The 25,662-nt window shown below is 33.1% G+C and overlaps 3 protein-coding genes across 6 annotated transcripts; 2 read left to right on the top strand and 1 right to left on the bottom strand.

The window, feature by feature from the left end:
- Positions 1-212: 212 nt before the first annotated feature.
- Positions 213-4,205, bottom strand: LOC18094568 (putative glycerol-3-phosphate transporter 4). The gene is made up of 3 exons (XM_024609941.2): positions 2,755-4,205; positions 938-1,483; positions 213-615 (listed from the first exon to the last, which is right to left on the bottom strand). Exons 1-3 carry the CDS (start codon positions 3,782-3,784, stop codon positions 578-580), a joined length of 1,614 nt encoding a protein of 537 aa, XP_024465709.1. The 5' UTR covers positions 3,785-4,205; the 3' UTR covers positions 213-577.
- A 1,767-nt stretch (positions 4,206-5,972) lies between these two features.
- Positions 5,973-8,487, top strand: LOC18094567 (50S ribosomal protein L19, chloroplastic). Of its 3 annotated transcripts, none has more exons than XR_002980985.2 (6): positions 5,973-6,142; positions 6,235-6,606; positions 6,709-6,795; positions 6,901-7,034; positions 7,712-7,888; positions 8,036-8,487. XR_002980985.2 is itself a non-coding variant. In XM_006368896.3 (5 exons), the coding sequence occupies exons 1-5, from the start codon at positions 6,119-6,121 to the stop codon at positions 7,818-7,820; spliced, it is 726 nt and encodes a 241-aa protein (XP_006368958.1). In that variant the 5' UTR covers positions 5,973-6,118; the 3' UTR covers positions 7,821-7,981. The 3 variants fall into 3 exon arrangements, 1 of the variants encoding a protein (XP_006368958.1); XR_008058356.1 differs by having other exon boundaries at positions 7,991-8,487; XM_006368896.3 differs by lacking the exon at positions 8,036-8,487 and having other exon boundaries at positions 7,712-7,981.
- Positions 8,488-15,131: 6,644 nt separating this feature from the next.
- Positions 15,132-21,864, top strand: LOC18094566 (vesicle-associated protein 2-1). 2 transcript variants are annotated; one of them, XM_006368894.3, is made up of 8 exons: positions 15,132-15,416; positions 15,573-15,667; positions 16,852-16,922; positions 17,013-17,094; positions 17,461-17,576; positions 17,676-17,813; positions 19,921-19,989; positions 21,497-21,864. In XM_006368894.3, exons 2-8 carry the CDS (start codon positions 15,607-15,609, stop codon positions 21,629-21,631), a joined length of 672 nt encoding a protein of 223 aa, XP_006368956.2. In that variant the 5' UTR covers positions 15,132-15,416; positions 15,573-15,606; the 3' UTR covers positions 21,632-21,864. The 2 variants fall into 2 exon arrangements, with proteins under 2 accessions (XP_006368956.2, XP_024453957.1); XM_024598189.2 differs by having other exon boundaries at positions 15,528-15,667.
- Positions 21,865-25,662: the final 3,798 nt, after the last annotated feature.

Here is a 25,662-nt window from a genome sequence, read left to right as displayed (position 1 = left end):
CACTTCATTGTGTTTCTTCTCCAGTGAAGAAAAAAAAAAGAGGGAGATTTATTGAATTTTTTTTTTCTGAACCCAGTAAGACACATCTGATGAGATAAATGCAGGATGGGATTATTTATAATTCCAAGACTCGTGATTCAGGTTGATGGATATGTCTCAGTTGGTGCTTTCGAAAAAGACGTGCTTGCAAGTATGTCTTGCTAGCTATTGCAGGTATAAACTTGCTCTCGTATTTCACAGGAATGCACCTTAACATATATGTTCAACGTTACAATAATTAACAGGATGCTCTGTATAAATGGCGACAATTTACAAACAGTGGATTCCATCTTCTGTCAGTTTACACTCAGGGTCGTTCAAACCAAAATAGACATACCAGGCATACACTTCATTAGTAGTATTCATCTTGCAGAAAAAAGAGCACTACTAACCATATCCATATCTATCAAGTTTTAAAGAAACATATCTTCGAGCCCATTATTTAAGACACATAATTGAGTATTCTAATAAGCCTGTCTTCTAACTTTGTTCTTGATTAACTCGTGTTGTAAGAGCTTCACGAGGTTATACCTGGTTTTCATCTTTGATCACTTAGAAGTGGTTGAGATGGAGGAGCTGCAAAACAAATGGAGAGCACAGATTATTTAGACTTGATGTACTTGTATAGAAGAAACCATTATACCATGACATATTCAGAACCTCAGTTGACCTTCTTCATTTTTGGCCGATTTATCACATCAGCAATTTCCTCAAGAATGAGTTTTCTATTATTATTATTTTTCTTGTTTTTGTCATTCTCATGTAACTTGGGTTATGCTAGGTAAGTAGTATTTAACTCAAATAAACCTTACGGACTCAGATAAAAAGTTATATAACTGTACTGTCTGTGCCAGTGTGTGTTGTGAGGGGGATTATCTCAGTCAGTTCATTGCATTACCTTCAGAACTTTGCTGTCCACTGGATGAACGCATCGATTTACAAGTTTTCTCATTAATTTCAACCACAACCTGACGTGATAAAAGAAGCCCCGCAATAAGAGCACCGAGCATCAGCATCACAAAAACTGTATCCCATCCTTTTGTTGAAAGGAACCCAGTGAGAAGAGGACCAAGAGCTGCACCAATTGATCCAGTACCATCAATTATGGCAGTCACTGTTGCCAGGGCTCGAGAATCCCCTCTAAGAGAACTGTGCGTGCCGAGGTCAGCAGATACTGCAGTTGTGATAAGTGCATATGGCCCATTTATGAATAAGCCAGCAATCATCATGAGTACAATGTTCACAGTCCGTGATAGATTCCCATATAAGCGGTATAGAAGCATAGAAGGAATTGCAGCATACATGAAACTGGCTGCTGTAATCGCCCGAGCTCTAAGTTTATCAGAAATATGGCCAGCAAGAATTCCACCAACAATGCCCCCCACATCAAACAGGGTTGAGAGATTTCCAGCTGACTTCACAGACATATATTCTCCACCAATTTCTGCAGTTAAAAAAACTTGGACTATTAACTCTACAAAACAGGGTAATCTTGTAAAGATTTCTGACAGCTGCAAAAACTTATTTTGAAAAATTTGTGTTCACAAGTAAACATCGCCAATTACTGTGAATGCTCTGTTCCAGTGACAATATCCTTACACAGATTATATGCTTGATCTTATTTGATATATAAGGATTTCAGTAATGAGTTTCATCTACGTCCCTCAAGCCTAGCTAGCCTCATGTTCTACTTCTTAATATTAAGTAACAACTGGCAAAGCAGCTCTATAGTGAGGCTACATGACCATTCTCAAAACCCCTGCATGACTGAACTAGGAATTTTTATTAGTCAAACAATTGTACCACAATCTATTACTATTTCAAACTTGCAACTGGAAGTTTGAAACTACTTTTTATAATGCTCCCCAAAAGCTATGTGCAACATGATGTAACAAGATTTAACCGTTTGCGACAAGTCCTCAAGATTAACTGATAAGCATGTCAACAGATATAGTAAAGTGAAACTGGTACGAAAGCAGATGACAAGTTAGAATTTAAAATGTCAACAAGAAATTGCTGAATACAACACATTTTTAATTTAAACTTTAAAGTCAAAATTTTAGTTAAATGAAGATAAAATGATGACCATAACTCTTACCTAATGCTCCAATAAGAATTGATAAAGGACTAATCAAAACTTTGTTTTCAACATATGGTTAGTGTGATGTCACAGTAGCAGAGAACGAATTAAACAGATGAGTTACAAATTGTTCAGGTGATCCATCAAACAGCATTGTTTCAAACAGGCCACACAACTGCCCAACCTACGGTCAAAAACATGTTCCAGGCTTCCGGAATTGTTCTGACAGCCTCCATTAGTAAAAATAAACCCCACCCCCCTTCCCCCCCTTTTTTTAGCTTTCTTTGATAAATCATTTCAAGTGAAAGCTGCAGAGTGAGGAAATCTCATTTGAGCAAAAAGGAGATAATCAAACACTCAACAGATTGAGTGCTGAAATAGGTGCTCCCTACTGAGTAAAATCATTAAGTTCACCGACGAGATCTTAGCCCCTAAGAGCCCTTCATGCTAGCTTGATGCTTGATTAATTGCAGTGTATTAGTGAATCCCTACAACTTGCAATCCTTTCTGTATTGCTAGTCAAAATCCAAGAACAATATAGCACAAACCAGCAAACAAAATCTTATTCAAGAAACAAGGTTAGCAACCAATGAAATACAAAATTCTAATAGCAGAAATTGGATGCCAGATAATACCTGTCTGACTCAAATAAAACGGCAACCAATACAAAAACGTGTAAGCCACGAGCTTGGAGAAGAACAGGCAAAATGAAAATGGTATCACTCCTGGTATCAAGCAAGCTTCAAGAAGCCCAACACTTCTCCTAGCCCCAGATCTGTCTCGGATGGGAGCACTCTTCCCCTCCACGGTACCTTCATTCTGTGTCTGAGCTTCTACATCGCAAGGCACTGCCTCTGCCCTTGTTGCTGGGCCATTTGGGCAAGGAAATCCAATATCCTCAGGATAAGCAGCTAAAAACAAGAAAACCAATATCCCTGATATTGCAATAAATGTGCCAGGAGCAATAAAAGACCATCCCCAACCGTACTCCAAAACACTTGCAGCAATAAGAGAGCCAGTAATATTCCCGACTGAAGTATGTGCATTCCAAATACCCATTATTAACCCTCTCTTCCTTTTCCCAAACCAATTACCAATCACAGCCACAACAGAAGGCCAACCTGTGGCTTGAAACAACCCAGCAACCATTTGCATAACCAAATAAAACCCGAAAACATGAATGTTCCAAAAGTATCCCATACCAAATAACCCCACAAAAATTCCACTACCAATCATCCCAGAAGTCAAAAACAACCTCAAATCCAATGTATCACCTAAATGGCCAGCACCAAACATTCCCAAAGAATAACAAGCAAGAAATGCAACATCAATCAAACCCAATTTCTCTGTCCCATCTTTCCCATTAAATGGTTCCCAGCCTTTATATCCAAACTTATCCTTGTTTTCACCCAAGAATTCATCTTTAACAAAGACACTTCCAATTGGCCAAGGGTAGACATTTGTGGTCTTGTTGGGTTCAGGATCCAATGCACTCTTGACTATGCTACTGGGCTTTCTTGATGCATGGTAACTAGTATATGCAATGAAAGTAACCAACAAAACCATGTATCTATGTGTCTTAAGACTACAGTCTTTGCCTCTTATTTTCCTTATAAGCCAAATCCCAGGTGGGATTTTCCTCATTGCGTCTAAATTATTAGCCATCTCTAAATTCACAAACAGGATTATCCAATCACTAAATCAAGACAGAACATACTAGATACTACCACATTCTTCGAGAAAGAAAACAGATATTGCCATGAATAAAAGCAAGAGCAAGTATATTACGAGAAACAGAATCAAATTCTCAAGAAAATCACCTACTAGCAAGAAACAAATAAGATTTTGTTTTGATAGCAACGAATGGTCGAGAGGGAAGAGCCAAAACAAATTCAAGAAATTTCAGCTTCCAGCGCGTATCAATCTGTAGTTGTTGAATTCATTAAGTTCGAGAGTCAAGAGAGTGTGTGAGGATGAGGGTTTCCTCAAGTTCTGGTGTTGGAGCGAGAGAGGGGTTATGTTATGTGAGAGATGAGAGGAAGGGAGAGAATGGCGGGATAGGAAAGAGAGAGCAAGGAGGGCGGGAGGGCAGGACAGGGCAGAAGGAAACGGAGGGCACGTGGCGAGAGGTGGGAATTCGAAACTGGAATTATACGCTTTTTGGTGCCACGCAGATGCAGTCAACCGTGATGACATAACTCCTAGAAAGCAGTTAATATGCTTACGCAGGACCTTTCTTATTTCCGCGTGGCATGTGGCTCTCCCCTAAAATAGGATTTGTCAATTTATAGCCGCAATCCTAACGCAATGTACACCACCTTGGCATTGATGTTTCTTCTCTCAAAAAATTATTATTAGATACGATAAAAATAATACGTACATGAATATCATTATAAAAAAAATTAGTCTCAATTTTATTTTTATACAAGATTTAAGAGTATTTATTTCAATATATTGAATATTTTCTATCTTCTTTTTTTATTGTTAAATTCGTTATTCACACTTCACTCATCATAAATTCAAATAACATAAACCTTAAAAATTTAAAAAAACATCCAAGAAACATAAACTTGAGCATGGTTGCCTAAACTCATCTCCTTAAAAGCATGGCTTGGGTAAAGAATCTAAGCCCATACATCAAGAACATAGACTCTTGCTTGAGCCCATGCTCCCTGCATGGACGCATGGTGCATCTCAGTAGGCGAACACCCATGCATGAGATGCATAAGGGTGCTAGGCATGCGCCCCAACATCCTCATATGCTTGGCTATCATGTTTGAGCCCAGTGTATTTAGATCTAGACCTAAACTCATTTTCACCTATAATGGAGTCAGGTATTTTGCTCAAGCCAAATACTCGTCAGAAAATTTTTCTTGTACCCAAGGATTTTAATAATATTATAGGTTTCTATGGGAATGTTAATATTTTTTTTCAATTATTGTATTTCCAACATGTGTAAGTAAGAAATAAAATATTGTACATGAATATTCAATGAAAATAAAATTTATGCTCTTTATATTTTTTTATGGGTCTTTGACATGATTTTAGCATTTTTTATTTCCTTCAGTTACATGCAAAATATTTAGAAATTATTTGAATATTGTTTAAATTTGTTTTTTAGATCATGATAGGTTTTTATTAAAAAATAATATTTACAATTAAAAAACACAAACACATTCTCATTAAAATAATAAAGATATACATTGATAAGAAAACAAAGTTTTGATTAAAAAAATACATCTTCTTGATAATTTTATTCTTTATCTTTCTTGCAAATGTCTCTCTTTATAATTATTTAATTAAATAAAAATAGAATTCAAATGGCAAGGTTAATAAACCCGATCAAGAGCAAGTTAACCTAATTTAGCCCGAGTGTATTCAAAACATTATCATTCCAACATTAAATAAATTATGAGGTAATTATAATGTATTTTTTTTTCTACTCACGAAAAAAATAAAATATTTGTAATAATTTTCATGATAGATTGTGCATTTAATGTAAGTGAAAAGACTATATATTTGGGGTTCAATAAATTTGAAAAATATCAAATACTTTTCATGCTGCTGGAGCCAAGGCCACCAGCATTTCAATTTACGGGGAAACTACTTGATGCTTCAATAACATTACTCCTTCACCCACTCGCATGAAAATGGAACTCATAAATCTCGTTTTTATTTTGGGTACAATGAATAGTCGTGGAGGGCTCCGGAACCTAATAATACGTGTCAATTTATTGGCCCAAAGGAGCTTTAGATTCGGCCCATATATGAAATCTGGAGCCCGATCGGGCTCTCACCATTAACGTAATATAAAGCCCAATAAACCAAATAAATAAAACACGTCACACGTGTGCAAGGGATAGAACAACCTGACACATCCTCCCTCCCTCCCTCCCTCTTCCTCTTCTTATTCAACGGATAAGGCATTCCTCCAAGAACATGCCCTCTCTTTAATTTTCCTCTCCCTTCCATATTATTAAAGTTTTTTCCTCTCAAAACATGGGCTCTAAAATTCTCCCTCAGGTACTCCCTCTCCTTTACCTACGCACAAAAACATTTCGATATTTATACAATTTTCTTTTACCTTTTTTTTTTTTTTTTGTGTCTGTTTGCAGGCACTTGCTGTTATACCCAGGAGTCCTACTCAATTTCCTGTCCCGAAGAAATTAGGTTTTTCTTCAACAATCAATCGCAGCTCTTATCTTTCCAACTCAGCTTCTTCTAGTAGATTTTCAGTCTCTAGGGTTTCTTCAACCTCATTAAGTTCGAATCTTGAAGCATTTTTTAAGGACTTTTCGAGGCAGAGTTTTGTAACGAGAGCCGAGTCGGAGTCTGGAGGTGGAGAAGTTGTGGAAGAAACTGAGAATGTTGAGGAAGAAGTAGTTGTAGAAGGGAGTGAGGAAGAGGAAGTTCAAGCTGAAGCTGAAGTTGAAGGAGCTGTTAAAGAACCCAGAAAGCCTCGAGTTAAGCTTGGAGATATAATTGGGGTACTTACTTTTATCTGTTCTGGGTTTGCTTCTACAGTAATTATGTTAAGAACAATCACCTTTTAAGTTTTTAATTTTTTGTTCATTGATTTATTTGAGTAGATTTTGAATAAGAGAGCCGTGGAGACTTCAGAGATGGAAAGGCCGATTCCAGATATAAGGACAGGGGATATAGTGGAGATCAAATTGGTAATTGCTTTCTATTGTTGTTCTTATTCGCATTAGCTTGTTGATGTTTGGTTTGTGGTGAAATGAAATTCTTTTGAGGTGTGATTTTATGTGGTTGATTTACAGGAAGTTCCTGAAAATAGGCGTAGACTGTCCATTTACAAAGGCATTGTCATATCTAAGCAGAATGCTGGTATCCACACAACTATTAGAATTCGGAGGATTATTGCTGGTATAGGAGTTGAGATCGTATTCCCACTGTGAGTACTCCTTTTGCCTTGTCTTACAGTTCTATGTTGGCTATTCGTTTGGTTTGCGTAGATGATCTTATTAGTTGAATAACTTCTGTGTAACTCCTAGATGAAACCTGTGATTACGCTACTACTGTCTTTCATTTGGATGAGAGCACTGATTTTTACAATGTCTGCTGACTATTATTCAGTATTCTGTGTATAATACCATTTATTTTTGTTTGAAATGCTATATGAATCTAAGAATATTTGACACTGTAAAAGTTGGAAGTTATTTTTTTTTATCTTTTTTTCATAGTTAAGGTTTTAATGAGCTTGTTATGTGATCTGCAATAAAATAAACATTACTGAAAGATTTAGTACATATTCACTTGGGATTTCTATTCATAAAATCGCAATCATTGAGCTTTGAAAACAGTAGTGGCACTAAGTTCGAAGCTCCCCTGCTTTTGTTTTGTGACACATTCCTCATCCAGCCTTTTGATGCCAAGAGATAAGCCAATGCCAAGCATGTAGATTCATGATCATGATCATGATCAAGATGCTTCTAACAAATTTCCTTGTCCTCATAACACCAAAATCTTGAAGTTTTCTTTTGACTGTGTTTATCTAATGTTACTTCATAATTTTCCTGGTTCAATAATTAGCGGTTGTGACATGATTAATGGGTTCTTTTACTACCACAGCTACTCGCCAAATATCAAGGAGATAAAAGTAATTAAGCACAGGAAGGTTAGGAGGGCAAGATTGTATTATCTGAGGGACAAGCTTCCCAGACTGTCCACTTTTAAATGAGAAAACATGGATACTGTCATTCTCTGGTCCTCTTCTTCTCCAAACGAGTACCATGACTGCAGAGAATTGTAAGAACTGAATTCCTCTCACTTTGTGAAAATTTGTGTATGCCACATTTGATATGCTAAAATGAGACTACAATGTTTCAGTTTTTTTACCAATTATTTCAGGCTATAGCATTTTCTGATGCCCTTGCTGCAATTTTGTCCTGCCAGGGCATGGGATTACAGAATGTGCTTTGATCTATATTTTTGCATCCTTAATTGGTATGATGATTTTTATCTTCAAATATACGCACATCAACATTAGCTGCTGCTGTTTTTTTTTATAAGCGTTGAAAGAGAGTGATAATATAAGATGCAATATGCTATTAGGATTGTGGGTAAACTCTTTATGTGGGATCAACCTCCAGTGTTCCTCGTTATTGTCCACTGTTCTTTAGAGAGATAGCTGTAATCCAGCCGTTTGGATTGTTCATTTTAGGCTGACTAGGTGCTACTTTCAATTTTTATCCTTTATTTTATTTGTTTGATTATAGAAGGTCACCTTGGAGGTTGAAAGAATTTTGATCCTTCTAATAGAAGGCCACCTCCAGTGGTCTTTGTTTTTCATACCTTATGGACGAAATATTATTGGCGATAAGAACATGTTTTTTATGGTACTGAAATATTTATGATCAATTAAATGCATTAGACATGACACTCCGAATAGACATAACAAAAATTAATTCCACCATGTCGTTAACTTCGAGACCCGTGGGATTAGTCGAGGTACGCACAAGCTGGCCCGGACACCCACGTTAATAAAATAAAAAAATATTAATTCCACCACCGTATGTTACTTATCTGATGCTAAACAAGTATTTGTTCGATGATTCATGTTTTCCTTTCCCAAATGAGGATCGGCTAAAGAATTAAAAGGTTAAACTAGAGGCATTAAGCAAAAGAAGTGTGATGAAAGAAGCTTGAGTGAGAGGTTCAGACAAAGCATTGTGGAGCTGCTGCACCTGGGGAAGTAGTTTGCATGAGCTCTTTGAAACTGTCCTGCTAATGGTGGTGCTTATCCTAACACCCATCTGATCATGCCTGTTCTAGCTGTTTAGTTTTGAAGAATAGGTTTACTTGATCTCAAAACTTTCGTACCAAAAGCAAGGTTAGGTGTCTCTAGATAGAGTAGATCCCCACTTGAAGAGAAAAAACAGGGTACTGGTTTAAGCATATTGTCTCAAAACTTCGTTATTTTTCATCCCTTTTTTTTATGACCATAAGTTTTTTATTTTCATTTCAGTCCTTTCACATTTATTGTTTTTGAGAATTGACTTTATAGTTTGCTTTAGTTAGCTTATTATCAGGTTTTCGTTTTTCGTAGAGTAGGAAAACATCTCGACTCAACGTTGAGTTGATGTTGAAATTGCAAAAATTATTTCAGATTTTTTGTTTAACAAATAATTGGAAATAAAAGGGCTAGAATTGAGCATGGTCAAGAAAAAAAATCAATTTTTTTTTTTTGTAATAAAAAGGAAACCAAATGCAAGATGCAAAAGTCGAGAAAAAGAAACGAGATAAAGAAAAGAGAAAAAAAGGAAAACAGAGGAGGAATTAGTTGTCGGAGGAGATACACCGGAGGTGTGCCGCATACACACACCACCTTCCAAGAAAGCTTGGACCACAATGATTCCAATAACATGAAGTAAGGTGATTTTCTAAGGTTGGAGGAGCTTTTACGCACCACCACAATGCAGTGGCTCCTCTAATGTGTGGATGTGTGAGGTGCACGGCCTAGATCCTTCTCTCCTTTTCTTCAATTTAATCTATATATATTCTTCAATTTAATCTATAATTATATATTAACTTTTCAGTTGAGTCTCGATTTTGATTCTTTATATACCAAATTCTTTTCTTTCAATTTAATTCTTATTTTTCTAATAATTTTTCAATTAAATTTTAGATTTCATTTAACACAGTCCAATAAAAACCATGTCATTAGAGAGAGAAATAATGACAAAAAAATGGAAAGAAAGGGACCATTAAAAATGGAAAACCATGTATATCAAAATAACAACCATTGTCTCGTTAACATCGTCGTTGTCACCATTAACACTTGTAATCAATGAAATTATTCAAGCCTCGTAATCATTATTACAACAACTATTTAACTGTTGTCCCCAAGACTTTTATCATTGCTAACACCAGTTTTTTTACCAATATAATTATTATTAGAACAACATTCGCTAAAATTGCATTTGTCATCATCATTAATAACATATCTCACCTTAAAGCATTTATTTTTACATTTTTTCTAATGAAAGGCGTAGTTGACATATTATAAGGTTGTAAAAAAACATCTAATCCGATTCATATGTTATAGTAAAATTTTCAACAATTTAAAAGAATTGGAGATTGGTTGAACTAGTACTTGATACCTTTTCATTGTTTTTTTCGTGTAATATTATATCTTAATCTAAAGCTTACAATATGATATTTAATTTGGTTTAAACAAAGATAATTAACAGCATATATATTTTGAAAAATAAGGTTTTGCTTGAAAAATAAATATACTAATTTCTCCAAAAATTAAAATTAAATTAAGTATATTTACATTTAGATATAAAAACTAGACTTAGTGTTCACGCTTTGCTGAGGGGCCAAACTATTTTTTTTACGGTAAGCTGGGTTGACCCTCCTAACCAGTGACTTGAACCTTGCATCAAGTCGACTCCCGAGTCGGATTCTAAAACTATAATAATAATTATTTTTATTCATACACTGACTCGAGTCAACTCGTGCTGACTCTCTCAACCCAAGACCTGGACCTTGCACCTATCGACCTCCAAGTTAGGTTTTAGAATTATGCTAATAACAACTTTTATCATTACATTGACTCGAGTCGACCTAGATTGACCATCCTGATCTGTGACTCGGGCTTTCTCCTAAGCTAACCCCCAAATCATGTTTTAAAACTTTGATAATAATCACCTTTTATTTTATGCTGACCTGGATCAACCCTTAAGTCGGGTTTAAAATCTATGATAATAACTACTTTTATCTTTACATTGACCCGAGTCAACGCTCAGCCCCACTCGTGACCCGGGACATGCCTCAAGTTGACTCCCGAATCATGTTTAAAATTATAATAATAATCATTTTTATTCTTACGTTAACTCGGGTCAATCCGACTCGTGATCCAGGCTTTGCCCCGGATCGATCCTTGAGTAGGGTTTTTAAAATATGATGATAATTATTTTTATCCTTACATATCTTAGATGAACAATTTTGAAATTAAGAATTTTTTACAATGATATTTTAAAAATAAAAATAATAAATATTGTCTTTCAAGATATGTCTTTTTTATACCTACTGCTTTAAAGTATAAATATTCACTCTAAAATTATCTCAAAAACAATTTATTTTTATATATTTATTTTTATCTTTTCAACCGAATGTATTTTTATCTTTATTATATTTTTTTCATTCTATTCCAGTAATCAAACCCGGCCAAGGTTCAAAGGTACTAAGTCTTTCCAATGGTTGCTATAATTATAAATAGGGAAATAAAAATGCCACGACTTTTGAAATCTCAATTTTATGAATTGGCGATGAAAATATCACTTACCGTAATACGAAGTCACGATTGACAACTAAATAGTTTTTGATATTGTAATTTTGTTCCCATTTTAAACCTCAAATCTCTTTTGCAATGGAAGATTATTTTGAGCATAAAAGGGTGACTATTTTTTGTTTAGTTCAGGTTTTTTTTTAAATAACTAAATTTAATTTTTTTATTTTTTAAATTAAACATTGAGACCGAACCATAAATTAGGGATAATTTTTTGATTTTGTTGCTCTTCCTTAAAAAAAACTCTTGGATTTAGTGATGTGATGAATATTAGAGGATATTTAAGAGTGTAGTAGAAGTTATTTTTTAAAGTGTTTTTCATTTGGAAATGTATTAAAATAATTTTTTTTATTTTTAAAAATTTATTTTTGATACTAACTCATCAAAACGATCCTAAAATACTAAAAAGATTAATTTTAAATAAAAAAAAATAAATTTTAATAAAAAACAGATTGTATCGGAACCCCAAATAGGGTCTTAATATTGGGTCGAAAACCTGAGCAACAAAATTGAACGTGAGAATTTGAACACAACTTGCAGAACAAACCCCTTCCAGATCTACGAGACTCTGCAGTCTGCAGTGCTTAAATTAGTCCAAGTGAATTGATACCGTTAAATTTCATAAAGAGGATAATTCAGATAATATTTCTTTGGAAATGAGTGTTCAAGTTGATTGCAGCTACGAGGTGAAAATCATGCCATTTAATGATATGTTTATTAAGTTTTAGAATAGATAATTTATTGCAGCTGCTGAGGTGAAAATCATGCCTATCCTTTTCTTTTGTTTTTTAGTTTAAAATAGGTGTCCGAGCCAGCTTGCGCGTACCTCGACTAATCCCACGGGCCCTGAAGTTAATGACCATGTAAGCTTCCAGTGACCATCATATAAGCAACCACAGGGCTCGAACCTGAAACCACAGAGAGAGCAAAACCTTCTTAATTCTAAGTTCTTATTACTGAACCACCATCTAGATGGTCAGAATCATGCCTATCTTTAGTCTTTACTATTACTTATACTTGAATGTAATTTTGTTGACTCAAAAAACAGGATGGCTAAAGGAAAGGTCATTTTATATGTTTCAATGTTTTCTCTGGTTGTAAGCTAGAAAAATAAGCTTTTATTTACGCATACAGACCACCGTACACACATATAATGGAAGGCTAAAAAAATAGGTCCCCAATTAATAATTACTAACTATTTGACTGGCCATTTGCTACTAGTCTAATAATTTTTTTCAGCAAAAAATTATAAATATACAGTTTTTTTCAACATGTTTTTAAATATAAAGAAATTCTCATTCATAGATTAAAAAGCTTATAAAATAAATTAAGAATTATTTGTGCTTATAAAATAAAAAAAATACAATCTTTAGCGATCATTAAAGACTAAACTAAAAAATCAAGAGATAGATATAGATCAAGAAATTCGATCTCACAAAATGAGTCATGACCTAGTTATGTTTAATAATTTTGTTTTTTTAATAAATTTTTTATTTAATCAAATAATTATATGTGCCAATAAAACATAAAAAAACAAAGTTGTTAACGACAACTAAAGATTCAACTGGAAAAAATCAAGAGATAGGTGTAGGTTAAAATATAAAGTGTGTGTTTGGGAGTATGATAGTTGTTGCTTTTTAAAAGTGTTTTTTATTTAGAAATGCATTAAAATAATGTTTTTTTTAAAAAAAAATTATTTTTGACATCAGCACATCAAAATGATCTGATAACATAAAAAAAAATTAAAACAAAAAAAGATTCAAAATTTTATAGAACGCGGCGCGAGTCATGTACTCAAATGTGTTCATTAAAATAATTTTATATTCAATCAAACAATGATAGAAAAGAAACACGCATGAAAGTAATTGAATAAAACCAAATAAAAAAAATATTATGTAAGGTTGCATATATTCTAAAATTATTTTATAATTTTATGTGAAAACCAAATAAAAACTAAATGATATTTAACCAAAGATTAAATTGGAAAGAAAACTAAGTAAACATTAAATCATGTTCTATTAAAAAACATCATAGAAAAATGTTAAGAATCTATTAAAATTGAAAGAGAAAATAACTAAATGATGAGATTGCAAGGGAAAAATTAAAAAACAAAAAAACAAATGGCAAAAAAAAAAAAAGACTCAGACATTCAGGCTTAGACTGGGTTGCCCAACGTGTCTAGGCTTTAAAAAAACTCGAGCATGTGGCCTTTCGGTATAGCTCTTCTCTTTATTAAATATATATATATATATATATATATATACACACACACACAGATGATGCGTTGTCTTTTGTGGTAGATAACGCATCGCCTGGTTACTAGAAAATCAGACCACGAGTTTTTTTGACTAAAAAACTTGATTTTTAACCATTTTGACCTAAAACACCTAAAAAACACCCTACACGTCTTGTTTAACATATTCATGATCTCAAATAAACCCAAAATAGGCCAAAATAACCAAAATTGACCCGAAATCATGAAGTTTTCCAAACTCGTATCTACAATAACTGGCAAGGTGAAGGGCAAAGAACACCTAGAATAAACTCTCCTCGTTGAATGTAATTAATTATAAGAAATGAAAACTGGACAAAAATTATAGTTCATTTCATTAAAAATCCTAATTTTTTATTATTAAAAGCTACTTTAAAACCACACGAATTACAAGAAAAGAAACATTGCAAAAAATATAGCTTTTATGCCATGTTTAATTTTATAAGAAAAAAACCTAATCTAAACGGTGTGATGTTAATAGTATCTAATTTCACATGGAGAACTAATTTAACAATTTAGCCTTAAAGTTTTGGGGTTAGTGTTTGATTTTGATGTTCCGATTATATTAGAATTAGTTAATGTTAGATTTTTTTTTTGTTAGGGCTTGGGGTTATATGTTTGGATTAAGATTATTTTTTGTGGTTAAAATATGAGGTTAGTGATTAATTAGGATTAGGGTTTGGTATTTAGATTATTGTTTATGCTTCATGTTTAAATTAGGGTTAGTGTTTAATGTTTATATTAATTTTAGTTTTTAATGTTTAAGTAACTTGGATGTTATGGATGGTGTTAGGGTTTGAGTTTGAGGTTTGGATTATGGTTAATGCATGTTTAGGGTTTGGATTCGAGTTAAGTTATTTTTTTTTATCATTTATGGGTTAGTGGTTATTAAGGTTCAGGCATTAATCAGGGTTAGAAATTAGATAGAGTTTGACAAATAATTTGAATTTTGTTTAGGGTATAATATTTAGAGATAAGTTGTAGTTTGATAGATATTGTGGTTTAAAAATGCATGTGTCAAATGTCATGTTTTGTAATTGAGACATTTACTAAATATTATATTTTTCAATCATGATATTTTTATATATTATGTTTTGGAACCATGACGAATATAAACTATGATGTTTCGCTAGCATTTTGTGCACTTATGTTATTTTACTAAATTTAAAAGTTTTTTTTATGTTAATAAACAAAATTAGTCTATTAAAATGACACACTACCTGAAAATAAAATAAAATAAATTGTTTAATTCGGGTTTAAACCACAAAAGCAATAAATAAGTAAATAATTAAAAAGTTTTTAGAAATGGTACGTCATAGCACATAGGTACCCGATCCCTGTGTGGGGAACGGGGATATCCCAAAAAAAAAAAAACTTTTGAACGGAACCTCCCTCGGTTATTTATTATATATACGTGTCAGTTCCATCACACCCTCTCTCTCTCTCTGTCTCACTGATATTGAAGAAGAAAGAAAGCTCTGCCATTCTGATTCCAGGCTGCACGAAAACCCCAAGCTACCATCCCTCTCTGTCTAATTCTCACTCCTTTTTAACGGAGAGATTCTTTGCTTCTCTCTCTAAACGGAGCGCATAAGTAAGAACAGACCACCTGAACCGATAAAAAAGCCGAAATTGGTGCCTGAAAGTTCGATCCATTCATTCACTCGCTGCTTTTAACTAATCCTTTACACTCGTTTAACCACGCACATGTTAGTTTTCTTTACTATTAATGTCACTCCCTCTCTCGCTCTCTTTAATCTATCACAACTTTTTAACATCAATTTCTTCGATTGATTTGGGCGTTTTAATTTTTTTTATAGGTTATGTTTGTGTTCATTTGATTGTTTTGATTTGGATTTTTTTAGTGGAAGATTTGGTGATATTGGTTGGGGGGGGGATATGACAACCGGTGGTGATAAGCCGTTTATCTCTGTACATCCAGATGACCTCAAGTTCATTTGTAAGCTTCTCTCCCTATATAAAATCTGCATGACGTATATTTATTTTCTGTTTTTATTTTTCTTTCGTTAATTTAACTTTCTTCGTTGCATCTTTCTTTCTTCCTTTTGTAAATAACGATTTAATTTATTGATTTATGTGCTATATTTGCTATTTAATTTCTTGCATCGGGTTCTCATTTATGGCAAGGAGAATAAAATTCGTTACGCTTAATTCTACTAATCCATGCATTAATTGGGAGAATTAGAGCAGATTTAAGGTTGCGTGCTTTGCATAGCATCTCAACTAGACAGTGAATCGTTATTTAATTTACTTTGATAATCCATTAGGCTGCTCTTGATCTGGAACTAATTGGGATTCTCTATTTAATAATGTCCTTGTTCTTAAAATGGAATACGAGTTTTCTGGCAGTCCAAGGTATTACCTAACCCTTCCATGAAAGTTATGAAGACATTAAAAACTCCCTTTTGCAAATCACAGTTTTTGGTTTTAGGTACATATCAATCACATTTATTCTTTATAAATCCATTTATAAAGAAAAGTAACAAGTTTATGTTTTGACACCTCTGTGTCAAGTGGCTGCTCTCAGGTCTCAAACCTGCGTGCAAAATTAAGATTTCTAGCCTAATATTTGACTACTGTACCAAGCGGCATTCTCAACTTCTAACATGTTATCAAATGTTTTTTAAGTCATCTGCATCAATGAGATAGATGCCTAGTATTCAAGTGATTTCTCTCACAACACAGTAAAGATGATTAGTTGTTCAAAGAGGGAGGATGGGGATTTAAAGAAGATCAAATTGATGGAGTGCAATTTAATTAAAACCAAGCTGGATCTGATCCACTTTTCTTGATACTTAAAAGCTTTGCAGGCATAGAAACTTCAACTATTAGAACCCAAATTGATTGGCTGAAGTAAGGAGATGTGCTTGGTCAAAAATAAAAGAATATCAAAAGATAGAAATTAAATTATTTTGCAAACAGATCCATGGCAAATATCTGCTGGCATCAAGTATGGATAATTGATGCAAATCTTAATGCTAATCTTTAATATTATAAGTTGTATTCTTGAAAATGTTGATACCTTCTAAAAGTGTTGATATTCATTTGTGTTATAAAACTTTCAGATTCGATTTTGTCAATAGAGTTCATTTGGACTTATGATTGTGTTATATATGTAATCAGTTGAGCTGGAAAAGCAAAGCTTTTGCGATCTCAAAGTTGTGAACAACACAGAGCACCATGTTGCTTTTAAGGTACTCTCTCAACTACTGTATTAAGACCGTATTGATGTGCATTGGTGGCCTTTGATGGATTCATTTTTGTAATACTTCACTTTTTGCCAGGTTAAAACCACTTCACCTAAGAAGTACTTTGTGAGGCCCAACACTGGTGTCATACAGCCTTGGGACTCTTTTGTCATTAAAGGTGCCACTTGTTACCCAGTCACTATCTTTTTGTAGGACTTTCTTGTCCTTTTAAACTAGGAATTATTTATTCAAATGTGAATTTATGTTTGATGTCCACTAAAGGTTACAATTCTCACATCAGAGTTGTGGGTAGAGTGGTAACCAGCCATTTGTGAGATGTTTATTAGGTGATCATTTAATAGCTTGGGATTGTTTTTTCCTTGATCACCTATTAAAATGAAAGAACAATCAAGCATCATAATTTTATCCTTGACCAGAATATATGGAATTTGTTTGTGTGCCATGTGCCAGCCAACACATAATTGTTGTAAAGTTCTTAATTGGTTAGAATATATTTGATGTTTACAAACTACTGGATTTTCAGTTACTCTTCAGGCTCAGCGAGAATATCCTCTAGATATGCAATGTAAGGATAAGTTTCTCTTACAGAGTACCATTGTGCCTCCACCTGCTAATGTTGATGAGCTCCCACCAGATACTGTAAGGGTGTTAACTTGAAGAAGAAAAGTTATTCATGTTTCATTAGCTTGACTTTGCAAAATGATATTATATTTGAACAATGATTGATTTTATTGCCAGTTTAATAAGGATAGTGATGGCAAGGTGATACAGGAGATGAAGCTTAGAGTTGTATACATGCCCACCTCTACAACTCAAGGAAACTTGGAAGATGAAGTGTTGTTGAAGGGCTCCGAAAAAAGTCCTGATGCTAACTCTGTGAGTTTTATTGTATTTGGGGTGTGCTAATTTTAGCTAATAGCATGGACTTATGTGTACTTGAAGACAATTAGTATTCTCTGGAAATCAGTTTATTGACTTCATTCAAAATAGTCGGTACAAGGTTCTTAATTAAAGGAGAATACAAGGCATGAAATCAGGAACCAAATCAAATTATCTATCCTAATTAGGATGACACCTAATTTATAGGAGTTGGTTAATACCAAATATATTTTCTAATTTATAGACAACCTAATATAGAATCTTTTATTTTACAACACTCCTCAAGCTAGCTCTTGAAGATATCTTCCATTGCCAGCTTGTCGATCAAGTAGTCAAATTGTTTCTTGTAAAGTCCCTTTGTAAGTACATCAGCAACTTGCTCAGTGGTTGATATATATGGCATGCAGATCATTCTTTGATTAAGTGTTTATCAACTTGCACGCTCTTTGTTCTATTGTAAGGAACTGGATTATGAGCAATTGAAATAGTTGCCTTATTGTCACAGTACACCTTCATGGGCGAGGAGTTAAGAATCTTCAAGTCTTCTAAAAGCATTTTAATCTACGCAACTTCACAAATCCCATGTGCAATTCTCTACACTCGACCTCTGAGCTACTCCTTGCTACAACATGTTTTTGCCTTGCTAAGTAACTAAATTCCCTCCAACATACGTACAATAACCAAAAATTGATCTTCTATCAGTTATACTTTCAACCCAATCTGCATCGGTGTAGACTTCAACATGTAAATATCCATGTTTCTTAAACAACAAACATTTTCCATGAGTTCCTTTCAAGTACCTCAATTTATTGACTTTATTCAAAATATGCTGTACAAGGTTCCTATTTAAATGAGAATACAAGGTATGAAATCTGGAACCAAATCAAATCATGTATCCTAATTAGGAGTGGAGTTGATTAATATCAAATCTATTTCTTAGACAACCTAATATAGAATCTTATATTTTACAATAACACAATCAAATCATATATCCTAATTACGAGTGGAGTTGATTAATATCAAATCTATTTCTTAATCATTAGACAACTTAATATAGAATCTTATATTTTACAATAGCACTCATATCTCTGGAGTTTGACTGACTTCATTCAAGTTGGTGTTGCATATTAACAGAATCATTACAAAGGCAACTAAAGGCTCCTTAAAGAAAGTACTAGATGGATAAAAAATGCCATATTGACCTCTATCACAAGGGTTTGATAGTGAAGTGTGCTGATGAGAAAAATGCTTGATCCTAAACTGATAGTTGAACAAAGCTTAGACACAATGCTCCTGAGTAAAAAATGAGAATGGTTATGGATGCTCCAAGAGGTGTTTGAAAATGATGACAGAATAAAACTTGATAGAACATGTTAACCACCTATTATTTGCATTTAAATAATTATCATGACAAAAACAAAAATGTGATGATTTTGCAGTTGTGAGTGTCTTAGTGAGCATGTTTCCCCTCTCTTCTCGAGAAAGAAGTGGGCTATTTCTTTACAGAATTGTGCTCAATTTCATGTAAGGGAGTTCTGCCAAGACCTCTTCGTTAGTTGGGGGCATAATCCGCATGAAATCAGATTTTTTGAGGAACATATCGAGAGAGAATTGGATTTGGTTAGACAATGTATGGTTGGTAAACAAGGATCGGTTTTTTAGCAAGGCGTGGAATATATCGTCAATTATCCAATATGATTCCACAAGATCTAATTTCATTCGAGGAAGTTAACTGTATAAAGTTGCTGCAGTTTTGATTAGTCTCCTTCTAGTATGTGACTGCTGTTATTGCTTTGCACTTGAATATGCTAGAATTGGGCTCCTTCTTGGATTCTCCAAGATTGTGAATAACTGTAATGGATTGTCAGTTTTAACTACTCAAAGCAAACACATCTATATATGCACGTTGTATCATTCAACATGCACTATGCAACTTGATCTTGTTTATAATTGTAACAATCTTGTAAATTTGCTCTGTACCATGCCTTTTTGCAGGAAAAGCATATGAGCATATCCTTGAATTAATTTCTAAACAGGTTTTTTTTTATACACGTACACACATGCATATAAGTTTTTCAAGTACACTGTTTTATGTTTGAATCAGGCTGTACAGCACCTGGAGGATGAAAGGGATGCAGCTGTTCGACAAACCCAGCTGCTGCAGCAGGAACTGGTTAGTCACCTTGTGCTTCAGCCTGGTTATTTGATTATTATTTGTTTTCTTTTTCTGTTGAATTGAGAATATGGAGCCAGTTTTCCTCTTGCTCAAACCATGAAATTGAGCACAATTCTGTAAAGAAATAGCCCACTTCTTTCTCGAGAAGAGAGGGGAAACATGCTCACTATGACACTCACAACTGCAAAATCATCACATTTTTGTTTTTGTCATGATAATTATTTAAATGCAAATAATAGGTGGTTAACATGTTCAATCAAGTTTTATTCTGTCATCATTTTCAAACACCTCTTGGAGCATCCATAACCTCTTGGAGCATCCCCTAAGGGTTAAAAATGTTGGTAAAGAAACAATGGGGGAAGACAGGAACAAGATGAAAAGCAACAAATAGAAAACATGAGGCGTGTTACAAACACTGTCCTTAAAGATATTTCCTCTACAAAAAGCTATACTCCAGGATTCAACAGGTTCCTCCTCTAGAATTGAGGGAAGTAGAAACAGCAAGGCAAAGCAAAAGAAAAAAGTCCAGCAACCTAAAATGAATTATATATTCCTCTTTAACAGGTGTTTATATATAGGCCTAGAATCTGTAACATCCATGAAGAAATTAAATAAAGAATTAAAGAGTGTAACCAGCCTTTAAAATATAGTTGTTAGAGAAAATAAAATAGCTATAAGAGAAAATAAATAGTTGTTGGAAAAAAATATAGTTATGAAAATAAATTGTAGGAGCTTCAAAAACTGTGATTTCAGTTTAAAGGTTAAAAAATAAATTATTATCGGAGACAAGAGGCTTAGAAAGTATCGGCGTTGCTTCACGTGCAGGGAGGGAAACGGAGGTTTCCTCTTGCTCAGCCCAACCTTATGCGTACGAGCCTATCACCTTTTCTAGTTGGTTAGTAGCTCATATCATGGTTCACTATATAAATACTAGAAAAAAGGTCTTGTGTTTCCAATGTGGGAATGGAAGCCTATTAGATTTAAAAACTTCAACTTAAAAAGTAGAAGATGTTGTCTTTTCAATGTGGGATAGAGATCTTTTGAAATAACTTCTTAAATAATATTAAATTATATTATTTACAACAAAAAAATCCTTCAATAATGGACATTTGCAGGCAATGCTTGATCAAATGTGATAATGCAATTGAAATGAAGCAGAGCAGGAACTTTTTAATTAGATGACTTGTAGGCATGGAATTTGTTTATCAGATGGCTGCTATGAGATCTTGAAAATGTAAAAAAGCTCATTGGATATGTGAACAGTCAAAAACACTGGGAATATTTTAGATGTTTTCTGTTTGAGAACAAATGGATTCGAATGAATTATATCTAATGCTGAGAAACAGCGTTGTGATACCAAATTTCCCATATGTTAGAACCCCAACACCCCACCACACGTACGAAAGAGGTTTTTGTGTACTAGCTAATATGTGTTTACTGCCATTTGTAGGATAAACACAGGAAACCTTTACAACAATTTATCTAAGCTTTTTCTTTCCTACAGGATTTGCTGAGGAGACGAAGATATCGAAAGACTGACCCAGGCTTCTCCCTCATGTTTGCGTTCGTGGTTGGACTTGTTGGAATTTTGGTCGGCTTCCTCTTGAACCTTTCATTGTCATCACCGTCTACAGAATGACCTGACACTACCAAGGACCTCAGGGGAGAATTTTTTTTCTGTCTATTTTACTATATAATCTCAGGGGTTCTGTTGGATGGAAAGGACATCGATCTATTTCCTCCATATATATATATATTTGTTGTTGGTCAGCTGGCCAAATATATTTTCATTTCATTGATATGTTACTGTTAGTGTGACTTGGTAAATATTCTGTTGTAGTTTATGAAATCTTTCTTCGCATGGTTTTGAAATTTGCATTTCAAATTTACTCTTAATCTTTCTTGAACGCTTTAGCTGGGTGATGTAGCTAGGGGTTGAACAAAAATGGCTTGAGAAAAAACCGCAGATTACTTCTCTCAGTAGAGAATATTTTTTTTTTATTAAATCGTCATAATATTGAAGTTTATTTAAAAAATAAACCAATTAATTCTATTAGTATAAGATTTCAATAAATAATTATTGAGTTAATATAGAATTTATTTAATATTACTATTAATAGGGAAAAAAATAAAATTAACATAAAAAGAGTAAAAGCCTAGAAAGTTCTTGCATTAGTTTTCTTGGAGGGCAAAGCAATTCATCTTCGAGTTGAAATTATTCCACTCTTTCTGATTCATGACGTATGTTCCGTGTGTGTGTGTGTGTGTGTCTATATATATATATATCACCTATAGAATATTCCATAGGTGTTTGAGCTGTAATTTCATCAGAATCAATAAGTGTCTCGTTAGGAATTTCAAGTCCATTGATAAGTCCACCGGTGATTTATTTTCTGGCAGAAAAATTGATAGGATGTTCATGCCAAAAAACAATTGGTGTCGGCCATTATTTTATTGGTCAATCTGTTGATAAAATATTATTGATGAAGCACCAACGAACTAATCATATGTAATATAAATCATGTATCTCCAACAAATTGACCGATAGAATCATTGATATCTTATATCGGTGAATTTGTTGATTTATATCAAAATATTTTACAACTCTTTGTAATTCTATGAGGAAAATAGGTTTATTTTACTGATAGAATTACCAATATAATTTTTATGGTTTTTTGTGATTCTATCGGTATTTACGTAATTTTTTTTTAATGCATATTTGGATCAAGTATTTTGACATTAAACAACTAAATTGAATTGAATAACACATTTTAAATTGTTAATTTTACTGTAAAATCAATTACAAATATCTTTATACATTATAAAGAAGTTGGAGCTAAGGTTAAGGTGGAGAGGGATGAAAATCTCTTAGAGGTCTATAAGACGGAGAATAATGAGTTGCCATGTATGCTATCATCTGCTCTCGTATCTTCCTACTTTTTTCTTCATACTACACCTCCAATTCAGCCCTTAGATCGGTCATCACAACAATTATTTGTAATTGAACCAACTCCTAAATGGTTGTTAATGGTTGCCTTGGGCTGGATTGTAGGGTTCTTACGTTCGATATACTACGACTCGCTCTTATATCTTGGGCTATAGTCATAAAGATACTATAAACCCAATTTCTATTTGGTTCACCGGTTGCTCTAGCTTCCAACCATAACTCGAGGTAGTATTTCGAATGGGTTAAAGGATCCTCTTCATATTTGGCACGTATGTTAGCATTAAATGTTTCTTACATAAAAAAACATGTTAAAGATGTTGACAAAAAAGCTTTTGTTCAAAAAAATATTCAAAATGTTTTAAAGTTTACTTATAATAAACGTTTCGACTTGGCTGTCCATAAATGGTTGCACCCCTTTCTGCTTATCCTCCTTTTGAATATGTATTTTCATATATAACTTCATTGAAGTTAGATCACACCAAACTGTGTAGCCTGTAAAATAAAACATTAGTCTGTAGATGTCACAAATAATCACTAACATTTAAAGAAAAATACTTGAAAATAAAGGAGGCTCTTACCAGATATTTTGCATGTTTAATAAAAGAAAATGATTCACGGGTATAATTGCTAATGGAACCATACGTCTCCTTATTTATATTTGAGGACCCACTTTGTGCCGCCTTCTAAAACCCTCTAACGTTAGAACTCATGATATCTCTCCTAATTACTATAAATGATATAAGGAGGTCTAAAATTCTTCTACACCTTAAAATTATCTGACTCGGCATATCTCTTTGTGTAGATGTGCACGTCATACTAAAAATTACGTAATCTGGTTTAGAAATTTGTTAAATGCAAAAAAGATTACAGATTTACAAAAAATATATACTTCACAAATTAAAACTTACCTAGTTGTGTTGTGATTTTCCTAGACTTTTCTTGTCACCTTAAAGTTTGTCTTATCCTACCAAAAAAATTTCTTATAATCATTTTCGTAAAATAATTAGTTTATAAATTTAAAAAACATTTATATCAACTAAAAGTGTGTGTGTGTTTGTATATATATATATATATATTAACTTTAAATTTTCCCCACCAAGCCTTAACCACGGTCCATGGACATCCATTCAGGATGCTCTTTAAGTTAGCTTTATTGAAACAAAGACACTTCCATTAATTTTTTTTTATCATTAATGTTATTGTGCACATAACTTTCATATTTATGAGCCTGAAAATCAATTAATGAATAAAAAATATATAAACACTTAATTAATTTTTTAATGTTATTTTCAAGAAAATAAATTTTCTTACATGGTTAAATTTGACTTCCATTCCACTATTAACTTGTCAGAATAAGGAATTTTGGCAGATGGGACACCGGATCTACAACTCATATTTGATAAACATGTGTTGGTAATGTGTGCAGCAGTTCTCAAAAACACTATTGCTTGAAGAAATATAATTGCTTTGTCTTGATGTTGAGCTTTTTCTTTGTATTTTAATTATCTAACTAAAACATAATACAAAAGAAAATAAATAATGTAAGCATATTCAATTAAATTCAAAATCTATGATTTATAGGTTTTTGTATTAGTGCATCTATCTATTTTTAATAATATTTTAGCAGCACCTTCCTTATTGGGATCCTATCTAATTTTTTCAAAACTACAAAAAAACACATTCTCAAACCATCTATCATACATAATGTGTATTGGACATCAATATTCAATATCATTTATCTAAATTTTTTCATGTACATCATTATACCAAACACATATTTGTATAGATTTATAATTCCAATGGTTTAATTTGTCATACCACATATCACAAGACTCAAACATGTGAGAAGAAGAGGTATTATTATTACTCTTCTCATCCATGGTTATAATGGTCATTACACTCATTTTGAAGATGACATCACTAAAACACCAATTTCCTATCAACATTTTATTTTTAAAAAGTATATATTTGTCACTCTCAAATATAAATTTAAAACTATTTTTTCTCAACAATGAACCAAATATTAAGTCTATTTTAATATCAACAACATGAAGCATATTGTTAAGGGTTAGAAGCTTTTTTAAAGTCATCTTCAGTATGGCCTTTTCAACACCTAGTACCTTGAAGATTGATAAATTCCTTATATACAAGTGTTCACCAACCACTTCTTTACAAGTGGATAAAATTCTATTTTCAATACATACATGTCTAGTTGCATCAATGTCAACAAATCATTGCTCATGATTTTTTATCAGGTTGACTTCGAAAACAACAACAGTAATGTTCATTTTCAAAACTTAATCAATAAGGTGATCAACCTTGTTGATATTGGCTTTAACAATCATTTCCTTTATTGGGTTACTTTATTAAGCCCTATTTATACAACTTTTGGCTAGGTGCTCTATCTTATTACAGAAAAATATTTGCCATTACACGTTTTGGCAATACTTATCCTCTTCGTATAAGGTTTTTCCTTGGGGATTATATCATAAGAGATAACTCTTATTTTGAACAACTTATTATTCTCTTTTACCCTTAGCCTCAAAATAAGGTCTTCAAATTTTTTTTTTTTTTTTTGCTTTTATGCTTAAATCAATTCCTGAATTCATTCCAAGACGGTGACAATTTTATAATAATTATAACCACTTGGAAGGATTCATTTATAATCATATCTTTACCATAACTATCATATAAGGTAAGTTGAAACTCATAAAAAAAAAATG

This window comes from Populus trichocarpa, chromosome 1, assembly GCF_000002775.5.
Source record: "Populus trichocarpa isolate Nisqually-1 chromosome 1, P.trichocarpa_v4.1, whole genome shotgun sequence".
NCBI classification, from domain to species: domain Eukaryota; kingdom Viridiplantae; phylum Streptophyta; class Magnoliopsida; order Malpighiales; family Salicaceae; genus Populus; species Populus trichocarpa.
The sequence above is the reverse complement of the archived record's forward strand: the minus strand, read 5'-3'. Positions and strand labels throughout refer to the sequence as shown.